The 12,664-nt window shown below is 43.5% G+C and overlaps 1 protein-coding gene across 1 annotated transcript; it reads left to right on the top strand.

Moving 5' to 3' along the window:
* The first annotated feature begins 860 nt into the window (after positions 1-860).
* Positions 861-11,223, top strand: CHMP1B (charged multivesicular body protein 1B). The gene is made up of 8 exons (XM_082208486.1): positions 861-1,035; positions 5,110-5,207; positions 6,064-6,210; positions 6,524-6,592; positions 6,671-6,778; positions 8,254-8,297; positions 9,074-9,146; positions 10,451-11,223. The coding sequence occupies exons 1-8, from the start codon at positions 1,020-1,022 to the stop codon at positions 10,493-10,495; spliced, it is 600 nt and encodes a 199-aa protein (XP_082064612.1). The 5' UTR covers positions 861-1,019; the 3' UTR covers positions 10,496-11,223.
* The last annotated feature ends 1,441 nt before the right edge of the window (positions 11,224-12,664 follow it).

The following is a 12,664-nucleotide window of genomic DNA, read 5'->3' on the forward strand; positions in this document are numbered from 1 at the left end:
TTTAGTTCCTGTTTTAAATGTTTTTAGAGACAGAATCATAGAATAGTAGTATTGGAAGGGAAGAGGGATCATCTGCTCAAACTTCCTGCAATTTTTTTGCCCAATGCGAAGCTCGAACCTATGACCCTGAGATTAAGAGTCTCATGCTGTACCCAGTGCTTTTTTCGGGGGGGGACGGGACACAGGGGTAAGCATACCCCTAAACGTTTTGTGAATCTTTGTACTTTTGTCCATTTACTGTATTCCCCCCCCCCATTTGAACTATAAAATGGTGGTTTTCTTGAGTCAAAATGAGAGTACCCCTAAACTTTTTTTTAAAGAAAAAAAGCACTGGATGTACCTACTGAGCTTTTTGTTTAATTTTTAATTGCATTGTGTTTCTTCTTTACTGCTTGATGCCTTGGGCTCATTCGGGAGAAAGGATGGAACAGTAACAAATCCTCATTGAAGATTTAGAAGCATGTTTGCTCTGTCCATTTCATCCTCAAATATCACTGCGCGTTCCAAAAAACTACACTAGAATTTGGAACCAACACGTGAGCGAGCGATCAGCGCCAGTCAGTTGCCTCTGCTTCCCTGTAGGGGGCAGTGCTTCAAAATCCCAAAGCGAGCACTCACAGGCGCCCCCGCCTTACTTCAAGGGCCGTGACGTCACCACCCAGTACTAGCACCCCTTAGGCTGGAGGAAGAGCTCCTCCCGTCGCCCTCCTTTCTACTCCCCTCAGAGTGAAGGCTGCGCTCTCATTGGCCAGGGCTCTCTACACACGCGCAGTTTCAGTCCTCTCCCTTTCCCCCCGTCTTCTCTGCCCTGACACTGACCCGGACCACGTGACAGGATGCTGAGGGGAGGGGGAGGAGGAGTAGGCGGAAGTAGGAAGTGGATTCCCGAAAGGAGGAAGGGGAAAAAAAAAAAAACACCCCACACGGAACACAAACAAGCCGGGATTTTAAAGAAGCAGCAGACGCCATCGAACCGGAGCTCACTTTCCTCCCACTTTTGCCGGCACTGAAGCGCCAACATGTCCAACATGGAGAGTATCCTTGGTAACGCCGGAGGGGTGGGGAGGCGGGGGTGGGGTGGGGTGGGGTGGGGGATCTCCGGAATGGAGCCTGAGGGGGCAACGGGAGCCCCGCTCCTGCTGCGGTAGACAGGGGCGAAGGGCGTGGCTATTGGAACCATCCGGACGGCAGAGGGAGCTCTCGATTGGTGGGCTTCGGGTGTTCTATGGGTGGTGTTTCCCTCCGGGAGCGACAGCTGGGGGAGAGGGCTCTAACCCCCTCCCCAAAAACCCCTCCTAGGAGGTGTACTGCTCTGTTTACAATAATAGAGTGGGGGTGTTATTGCACTTTTTGCATACTTGTTTTATTTAATAATAAATTTTTATTTATACCCCGCCCTCCCCAGCCAAGACCGAGCTCAGGGCAGCTAACAACCAATAATAAAAACAAGTTGATTAAAATACAATTTAAAAGATTAAGATACAACATTGAAACATTAGGATGCAACCACCTCACAGGAGGAGAAAGGAAAAAGAAAGAGGGGGAGGGAATCAAACTGATTCTAAGCCAAAGGCCAGGTGGAACAACTCAGCGTTTCATGGCTGAGTAGGCATTTGATCCCTGGTCTCCCAGGTCCTAATCTGACAATTTTCTCCCCTTTTCCTTTAGATTATTTTATTAATCACTGCACCACACTGGCGCTCTTCCTCCCACACACCTTTGCCTGTGTGGTAAGATGCTTTGAGGGGGTGGGGGCTAAACTGGCCCTAAGCTACTCGGTGTGCTTTGTGGCTGAATTGTACTTTGAACCCAGCCCTGGTCCAGTGCTTCAACCTGTACACCACTATGGTTTAATGGCACTACTTCCTAAGGCAAAAGAAAGTATCTGTGGTGGTACCATAAAAGCTGATTGCAGGTTTATTGCAACATTGGCTTTCATAGATGCACCACTTTGTGCATCTGTAGAAGCAGATCTGAAGGTATTCTTACATGAATGAGTACAGAGAAAATAATTGCATACAGTGATGGGTGAAGAAGACATGAAAGGTGGCCTTTCTTTCTTTTTTTCAAAACACCCTGTAGCATATACAATGTAATTGCACACTGGAACCTTGGTTCCCAAACTTAATCCATTCCTGGAGTCTATTTGATTCCCGAAACAGTTTGGGAGCCAAGGTGCTGCTTCTGATTGGCTGCAGCAGCTTCCTGCAGTCATGTTCGGCTTCCAAAGGATGTTCAAGAACTGGAACAATTCCAGTTTTTGTTCATTCAGGAGCTGAAATGTTTGGCTCCCAAGGCGTTTGGGAGCCAAGGTCCCACTGTACTGTCCATACACAAGTGTAATTGGTGATAGTGTGAGCTTCTATGCTTTGTGTTTCTTTGTGGCTGTATGTGTATGTGTCTCTGTGAAGTGCGGATAACATTTAATTTACAATGTCTAGTTCATGGAAGTTTTTGCCCATTCTTTTTCAAAGTCACTATTGTCCCATAATAAGATCCTGTTGATCTTCTAGATGATCTGGATGTTGATCAATTCTGGATGAGAGACTGGGCAGGGGTAATCATGAATATCCTCGGAAGCTCATCCAGTGTGCTCAATGGTCTGGTGGTGTTGTTTCTCAATGCTACTCCAATTTATAAAAAGACCATGTTGAACATCCTAACATGAATGAATAGCTGATGTAGTCTGTATTGCAGGGCTAGGTCAGCCTGATCTGACACACGTTTGCCCAGATGGATACCCTGTGGAACACTAGTTCAGACCAGAGCCTCTGAGAGGAGAAGATGTCATAGTTTATAGAAGTTCTCTTTCCTTTACTAGGAAACATCTCTGCTTAAGAGCTGGACTGGAGAGCCCTTCATGTGGCATGGGGTCATGGAGACTGATTGATGTACTTTCCACTTTGCCTCCCTTACTGAGCTAGCTGAGGTGGTCTCTAGTGTGGGTTTGGATAGACTCAGGACTCTAGCCCTGGGTGACTTCACTACCCATTTTGATAATGCCTCGGAGCCAGCTCAGGATTTCATGGGACTGCCTCAGATGGTCTTTGGTCCCAACCCATAGAACAGGGCTTTGTAGAGAGAGAGGGCATCTGAATATGGAGGGAGGGCTTGTCTTAACCCTATTGTCACTGTCAGATTGCATCCTAGTGAAGTTTGGACTTTTGGCAACAGTCCCACTCTGCAGGAGTGATAACTGATACAGATGGTCGAACCCAGAGGATAAATGTACCTGGTAGGTTTCTGACTGCTCTGGAGGATTTTCCAGAAGCCAGAGCTAGTGATACTGTCAAGTCCCTGCTGTCATTATGGGATAATGAGATGAGGAGGGTTATCAACTCAACACAAACACTCCCAAGGTTCGTCTCTGGTCCTGCAGAGTCTTCACTTCTTACTAAGGAGCTGCAGAGTTTACTGAAGAGTTTACTAAGGATCTGTAGTTAGTGAAGCAGACTTGGAGACAACTGGAGTGTTGGTGGCTGAAAACTCACTCCAAATCGGACACAACTGCATACCAAGCAGCAGTGAAGGAGAACTACTTTGCTGCTTCCATTGCGTTCCCCAAGAGCCAGCCAGCCAAATCATTTTGGGTGGTCTGGAGACTAGTTGTACCAGGCTTGATGGCTGGAATTCTGGAACACTTGGCAGAAAGTTGTGAGCACTTTGCATGGCACATTGAGGATAAAGTTGCTTGGCTCCATAGCGCCATAGATATCACTGTTGTTGCAACTCCAGCTTAAGTGTCCAGTACAATGTCTTCTCAGTGGGATCAATCACAGTTTATGTGGCCAGTTGATACAGGCAGGATTCTGTATGATTCTGCAATGATTCAACCAACTTTTTGTTTTATTGACCCCTGCCCATCCTGTTGTTGGGTGCCTGTAGGTGGACCCTACGGAGATTTTAGAGAGTTATTGTTGCTCTTATTTTTTGTTGCCTGCCTCATTACTAGAAGAGCTGATATTTCTACTGTGTCCCTCCCCAAGACTATCAGAAGGCTAATAGTCGGGATATATTAAAGAACAGCCCCCCCTCCTCTTGGAGAGATCCAGGAACTTTATATAATAAGGAGTTTTAGACTGTCCAAACAGCTGGGAAATGGCTGGAATTAAAATCACAAGATACTTGGGTTGGCTTTGTCTGTATCATGGTACCCGGTTGAAGGACCAATGAAATGGCAGTGGCAGAGCCGAACAGATCTTCTTCTCTGATGCCATTGCATCAACAGAGATACTCATAGTTGTGAGGAGACATTTTTTGTGCAGAAGAATGCAGATTTTTAAATCATTGCTGATTACAATCACTAGGATGTGGTTTGAATCTAATGCTGCTACAGCAGAGCCTGGGCTGGAGATGTCACAAGCAGTTGCTTATCTCAGTTGCTTAATTGCTTCAGCTTGCCCACCCCTGAAGAAAGTAGACAAGGTGCATGGATTTTTGGAGGGCACTATGTGTACCCTATAAGGGACGCGGGTGGCGCTGTGGGCTAAAGCCTCAGCGCCTAGGGCTTGCCGATCGAAAGGTCGGCGGTTCGAATCCCCGCGGCGGGGTGCGCTCCCGCTGCTCGGTCCCAGCGCCTGCCCACCTAGCAGTTCGAAAGCACCCCCGGGGGCAAGTAGATAAATAGGTACCGCTTACCAGCGGGAAGGTAAACGGTGTTCCGTGTGCGGCTCTGGCTCGCCAGAGCAGCGTTGTCACGCTGGCCACGTGACCCGGAAGTGTCTGCGGACAGCGCTGGCCCCCGGCCAATAGATGTGAGATGGGCGCACAAACCCCAGAGTCTGTCAAGACTGGCCCGTTCGGGCAGGGGTACCTTTACCTTTACCTTTATGTGTACCCTATAGCTGACTGGTAAAGGGCATATGAATTTATTGGGAATTTATTGATAAAGATTGTCAGTACTTCCCGTTAGGTGGGATTGGGGTGTTGGAGCCCATCTTTTTAATAATGGCCTTGTCTGCAGTGAACTATCAAATCCAGTACTGAATTTAGAGAATTTTGTGTACAATGCCATGGATATAGCTTTAAAACTTCAATGAGACCATCTTCATACTGTCGGCATTTATATTACTTGTTAACTGAGAACATCATCCTTAACTTAAATTTAAGAGCATCTTTTTAACTTGAAGTTCGCTGCCAAAGAACTTAACAGAAATGCCAAAAAGTGTGATAAAGAAGAAAAGGTTGAAAAAGCCAAAATTAAGAAGGTGAGACATGAAATTATATTGGAAGTTCCCCATATATACTGTTTGATAGTGTGTGAGCAGGATCTTTCGCTGTGACATTAGGAAGTTATAAATAAAAGTTTGCACTGTTTATACACATCATTGGTGATGGCACTGTTGCTGACTGCAATATGTTTGCATTAGAAACTAAAAATAAAATAGTAATTAATTGCGAACTAATTAACAGAATATCTCCCCTCCATCCCCCAACACATGTAGATAATGGTTGAACATGAATCCTTGGATTCTAAAGCAGCCATTTTCAAAGTGGATTTTCTTCTCTTTTCTTTTTTCCCTTTCCCCATCCCCTTTCCCCTCCTTTTCCCCTTTTTCAAGTGAATTAATGAACCTTACCCAGCAGTAAATTTACTGGCCGAAAAGCCTTTAAATCTACAGTGTCAGTTCTCATACCCATCCATACAGTACCAGCTCCTGCTCATTCAGAATCCAGTGTGTGTGTCCAGGAGAGTGGATTTCTATATACTTGGGTAGTGATGTTATCCCATCTGTAGCAGATCATCTGACATGATCTTTAGTTGGACTATTGGTATGTGTCTGCCATCATTTGCAAAGCTTCGATAAGCTCTCCTGAGGGACCTGCCAGTTTGGTGTTGTTAATGTAGAGTGCTGGTCTTCTTCCTGTATTTTTTTAGACAATGAGAGCACTGGTACCCAAGGAAATAAGTGTAATAGTAATCATATGCCATCATCCTTCTTATTGCCATGTGTGTACCGGAATCTGACGGTGACGGTCTTGGACTGAAAGCTAAGATTTATTAGGGTGCATTTCTTAATTAGTTGAAAAGCTGTGTTCTGCTTCTCTTTGTTTAAATAAAAGGCAATTCAGAAAGGCAATACTGAAGTGGCAAGAATACATGCAGAAAATGCAATCCGGCAGAAGAATCAAGCCATCAACTTCTTGCGGATGAGTGCTCGGGTTGATGCTGTAGCGGCAAGAGTTCAAACAGCAGTAACAATGGGCAAGGTAATCAGCTTTATCATGTTTTAGCAAGAAACACAAGTTTCCAAAAAACTTGCACTATGAATGTTTTCGTAAGATGGTTTGTACAAGGCAAGTCCACAGACCTTTTGCTGCTAAGTAGGTAAAACCCTGTAGAATTTCAAATGCTGTGTTAAATAGAAATATGGTCTATTTGAATCTCCTGAAGAAGCAGCTATTGTAACTGGCTAGTGTTGTGCAATTTCATGTCATGTTAGTTTATTTTGGGCTATATTTGCCCAAAGTTTCAAATAAGAAATGTAAAAAAATGTGGTTACTATATATGTTGTTCTCCTAGGTAACGAAGTCAATGGCTGGAGTAGTTAAATCGATGGATGCTACATTGAAAAGTATGAACTTGGAAAAGGTAAACAAATAAATTCAGAAGTTGAGTTTTAAGATATTTCCTTTTGTTCCTGGCTTGACATCCTTTGCTTATGTGCAGATATCTGCCTTGATGGACAAATTTGAGCAGCAGTTTGAAACCTTAGATGTTCAGACGGCACAGATGGAAGACACAATGAGTAATACCACTACACTAACAACACCACAAGTAAGTCATATTGAAGCAGATATAACTTGCCATTAGCAGTCCTATCCAGCTGCCCCTGGGTGCTTTCTTGACCAGTATGAGAGAGAGACTTTCAGAGAAAAATATGGCTGGGCTAAATAGACTCTGCCTTTAGAGCTGGACCTTCTCTGACTCAGCTAGAGAATGGAGTCAAGTTTACTCCATTTATTCTGCTGGCAAAATAATAATAATTTTTTTAAAAAATACAGTGGTTTTTCACTGGGCTTCCTCAAGTGCTTCTCAACGATTATTTAATGAGGAAATCGGGAAGAGCTTGGAAACTCTCCTGAGTAGCAGCTTGTCCACCTCCTCTGATTTTTTGCAGTGGCCTGCTGCCAATATGTTTTGGATGATGGTAAGGCCCGGAAGATGTGCAGCCTAGAATATTTCTCTGATTCCTCTACAATAAGTAGGGTTCCTCTGCAGACGAGTCAGTATGGAAGGTTCTCCTTGAAGACAGAAAGTTAGAAAACCATTAGTGCATCTACACTAGGAACTTTGTCAGTATTAATTATTGGGTGTGTGTTTTGTTTTTTTTAAAGTAGGAAAAATTAGTACAGTCGTACCTCGAGTTGAATGTGTTTCAGGTTGAGTGCTTTCAGGTTGCACTCCGCGGCAACCCGGAAGTAACGGAGCACGTTACTTCCGGGTTTCGCCGTTCGCACATACTCAGACGCTCAAAATGATGTCATGCGTGGAAGCGGCAAAACGCGACCCGCGCATGCCCAGACGCGCAGTCGCATCTTACGTTCCATTCAGGATGCAAACGGGGCTTCGGAACGGATCCCATTCACATCCCGAGGTACCACTAACTGTTTTAGTAGAATTCTGAAGGCCTTCTTGGTAGTGGCACCTTCCCTGTGGAATGCCCTCTCTTTAGATGTCAATGAGATAGAGAGCTACATAACTTTTAGGAGACATTTGAAGGCAGCCCCAGTATTGGGAAGTTTTTAATGTTTGATATTTTACTATGTTTTATATGTGCTGTAAGCCACCCAGAGTGGCTGGGGAAACCCAGGCAGATGGGCGGGGTATAAATAATAATAATATTAGTAGTAGTAGTAGTGGTGGTAGTAGTAGTCTCAGCAGCAGCACCTTTAAACTACAAACTACATGCAAATGTAGTGATAGCATCTCTAAATGATGAATAAAAACAAATAAATAGGCTTGAGTGTAATGCAGCACAATCCTATGAATGGTTATTTGGAAGTAAAATTTGCTGAGTTCAGTAGGGCTTAACCCCCCCCCCCCAATAAATAGGCATAGGCTTGTGCAGATAACACTAGTTTTAATTGCTTTTTAAGAAGCTGCATTTTGAGAGGCCAGATTTTCTTTGTGAATGTGTTAGCTCCCTCTAGTGGTATTCGCAGGTTCAAAAAACTGCACATGATCTTTTCTATTATGCTGGATTTCATGTCTGTTACAATGGTAAAACTAATTTGGTCTTTATTTTTTAGAACCAAGTGGACCTGCTTCTGCAGGAAATGGCAGATGAAGCTGGGTGAGTGTAAACATTTGAAGACTGAAACACCGAGTATTCTAATGGCAGTGCTTAATAAAGTTTTAATGCACTTGAGATAGCAATAAATGCTTCCTTTCCTCTGATCCAGGAAGCATAATGTTAACTGAATAGGTTGCAATGATAGTATAGTGCTATTCTCTCAGGAAAAAACATGGCTATTTCCACCTTTACCTGGAGGGAGATAGATAGATGATAGATATATAATGTCAAGTACAGTATCCTTACTTTGACTGAGAGATCATTATGAGACCAGTATGATAGAAAACTACATGTTGGACCTCTCTGAAATAACACGAATAAGGAAAAACTTGGAACTCTCTAATAATGCTATTTAGTAGCAACAGTGCTAAGCACTATTCATTCATTCATTCATTCATTCATTCATTTAATTATTTCTAGGATTCACTTTTAATTAAAAAAACAGCAAGGTGGTATACCACATACAAAATTACACAGAAGTGGCATAGTCTCCATCTCGAACACTGCAAAGATAGAAGAGGGCAGAAGTGAAGGGGCAGAAGAGTAACAAATATGAGGACAGCAGAGGATTAATGCACCCCTTCAGTGGTGCAGATATTTCATAAAGCTGATCTCTTCTACCTGCTACTCTGTTATTAATTGGCATATTACATGTTGAGGACTGGAGATAGAAGTGAGCACAACTGGGAAGCTTTCAGCAATAAGTGCACCTGAGGTGTGGGGGCTACTATCAGAATAACTTCTTGTATATTGGTTTCTCTTCTTCTGAACTCTAGCCTTGACCTGAATATGGAACTACCTCAGGGACAGACAGGCTCTGTTGGCACAAGTGTTGCTTCAGCGGAACAGGTAAACCCTCTTTTTGCTTGCTTGGTATTTCTTCCCTATCACAGGAGTGGGGAACTTAAGGCCCAGGGACCAAGCGCAGCCTTTTGGGGCTTCTCCATCTGGTCCTCAGCACACCTATTATCAGTCCTCCTCCACACCCTCCTTAAGTGCATTGGCTTGGCTGGAATGTATGCTTGAACTGTAGTGATGCTTCTTGCTTGCCTGGGTGGAGAGGGGTGTGTATAAGTCTCTGCTCTTGTGGGCCCGGAATATAGCCTGGTTTGCAGAGGTAAGTGTCTCACCTGTTGCTCCATCAGGCCTCTGGCTCTGCCCACCACTGATGTGGCCTCCGGAGGGATGCCCATAAGGAAAAGTGCCCCACCCCTGCCTTAATAGCATGTAAGATTGTCTCTTCAGTTGGAGCATTTAGACCAACCTTCCATAAACTGGTGCCCTCCTAAAGTTTTGAACTCTGAACTCCCATCAGCATATGTTAGTCCAGGTGTAATCCCAAAACATGTGGAGGTTGGAGAAAGCTATTTTAGATGTACATGAACTAACTATTGCCAGCTCATAGTTGGGCTAGATCTCATACCAGGACAAGCGAGCTAAGAAGAAGCAGCCTTACTGATTTTCATGCCCTCTCAGTTTCAGAGTTTGCTTGTTTTCCTGTTCCTTCCCATTCCTCTTGCACTGTGTTTATAAGCCTATACAGAGCTTAGAAGGAGTTAGTACAGGCAACTCCCTCACTTACGCGGGGGTTACGTTCTGGGGCCCCATGTGCATAAGTGAAATTGCATAAAATGGTGAGCACCTTCTCTGCTACTCTCGCTTCAGCCCACACCAAAAATACTGCATCCAAAAATATCCACAATTAGAATGGACGCTCTGGGGTCAGGAGGAGGCTGGAGGAGAAGTGTAAAAGCTGTTGCTGCGCTACCATGCACATTAGCTGTTAGGCAGGGAAGCGGAGCAGCATAAACAAAGCCCCACTGCACCTCCAGTCTTTTCAGGGCTTCCTCCACCCTCACTGATGTCCTTTTTGGGCTCCAGGGAAGGTCTCGCGAGCCATGAGGACACTCTAGCTCTCTCTTGCCATTTCCAGGTTTGAAGTGAATTATGTAATTATTTCCCAGCGCTTCCCTTGAGTCGATCGGGCATAAGAGGGTAGTCACCCGTAGTCTTATAATTTAGATGTAGATCTTCAAGCCTAGCAGAGCCCAGTCTCTCTTTGGTCTGGCTGCTGTTCTTCTAGAATGTTAAGTCTTTGTCCCTTAAGTAGTGCATTAATGAATGCCTCTTGTTGGTTGGTCTGAATTCTGCAGGATGAGCTCTCACAGAGACTGGCGCGCCTTCGTGATCAAGTGTAACGGGAAGAGTTGGATCTGCTATCTTCTGCATTTGCTTCCAAAGCATTCTGTGTGCATAAATCACAGCCTGACATAAGGTCTCCATCTCTAATATTTCCAGTTAGATATACTTAATGGGCGCTTCTCTTTTTGTCCTACTGTGCTTTTAAAAACGTGTTAACCCAATGGTGATATGAACATCAGTGTATTTTCTAGTTTTAAGCATTTTTTTAAGTCAAGGGTTATATTTTTGCAGATACTTTTTCCAAGACACAGATTGAATTTTGCCAAGTGTCACATTGGATTATCAATCCGGAAATAGAGTAGCACCTTTTAACATATATGATTTTAAGTTATGTAGCAGGGTTTTAAATTATAAATAATGTCTCTCCCCCCCCCCCCGCAAAAGTGGGGAGTCCCTCAATATCTGCAGGGAAAGACCAGTTTGACAGAATGGTATATTTGTTTGTGTGTTTGTGTACTGTTTAAACATCCCTGGATAATCTTTCCATGGTGTTGCAGAACAAGCTTACTTATGGAACAAGCTTAACTGTAGTAACACAACAAAATGATAGTTGTTATGCTGTCCTTGTAGCTGGAATCATTAGCATCATCACTTGAGAACCGAAGGAATAAACTATATTTTTAAACACTCCTGCCTAGATTATATACTGTATATATTACACTCTCCCAGAAATTTCAGGAATGCTTCTTAAATAACTAATTAAAATGCTAGCTTTGAAATGTCATCTTACATTGTGGCAAAATTGTATTTTATATTCTTCTGTTGGTGGGGCGGGACAACAGATATCTCAAAAGTGGAAATGAACTTACATAGATAAAAGTACATACTCAAATTCTTGCTCAATCTTGTTTCACAGCTGAGCTTAAAACTAATGGCAGCTTCTTAAAAAGGCAGTTAAAAAGCCTGCATTTAAAATGCGAATATCCTGGATGCTTCAGTTTTGCTAGGATTTACAAGCCTTGGGTGTCATCTTCTCTTCAAATCATAGATGTCCACAGTGCCCACCATTTTGATGTATCTTCCTTCTATCATAATTAACTAAAAAGTTCCTGGGTTGGCTGAAAACAACTACTAAAAATTGGGCTGGTATAATAACTTGCACGTGCCTATTGGTGCAAATCTCAAGACAGTTTTTGTGCAACTTAAGAGTACAGTGTTTAATGAGGCCATCAGGTAGGGCGGAGGGCAGTGTGATGTGGTACAAAAGAGGACAAGGAGAAAGAATGTTATTTGGGCATGTTAAAAATTCCTACACTTGATTTCTGACTTGTAGACATTTTCTTTGCATACAGCCAGAAATGTGAAAGTCCAAACAATGTGCAAAAACAAAAATTATAAAGCTGTCTTCCTGGTGAAACAAAGGTAAAATGCATCTGAAGGAAAACCTCCTATCTTTAATTGGCATCCTTCCCCATTGTTTTCTTCCCCCCCTATGAAGCCTGCAGTCTTGTCGGCTGAGGGGCTGGGGTATAACTGGAGAGATCAACTTTCTGCTACTACACGGCAGCAGCTGCTTCTATACAAGGGCCAGGATGTGTGAAAGGGTTGAGAAGACTAGAAGTTCCTCCTGTTCAGACAACCTTTACAGTGACGTTTATTGATTGCACTTTGTGTGTTTCAGGATGGAATTAAAAATATAGTTTATATCCCTTAAACTCAGGCCTATTTTTAAAGCAACGTTCTGTTGCTTTTGTTGAGACATTGGAGTGGGATTAGGTACAAATCCAGATTTATTCCCTCCGACCCCTCCCTAAAAAAATGTGTAAATTTTTTCAAACACCTCATTGGAAAATACATTACAGTGGTACCTTGGGTTACAAACACCTTGGGTTACAAACACTTCAGGTTACAGACTCCGCTAACCCGGAAGTAGTACCTCGGATTAAGAACTTTGCTTCAGGATGAGAACAGAAATTGCGTGGTGATGGTGCGGCGGCAGCCGGAGGCCCCATTAGCTAAAGTGGTGCTTCAGGTTAAGAACAGTTTCAGGTTAAGAACAGAGCTCCGGAATGAATTAAGTTCTTAACCAGAGGTACCACTGTATTTTACTACATTTTTCTCCTCCTGGGTTGCTCAGAGTGGTATACATTGTTCTCTGTTTTCTTCCTTTATTCTCAACACTAATCCTCTAAGGTGGAATAGGCAGATGGTGACTGACCTAGATT

Source organism: Podarcis vaucheri (assembly GCF_965113315.1).
Source record: "Podarcis vaucheri genome assembly, chromosome: Z".
Taxonomy (NCBI): Eukaryota; Metazoa; Chordata; class Lepidosauria; order Squamata; family Lacertidae; genus Podarcis; species Podarcis vaucheri.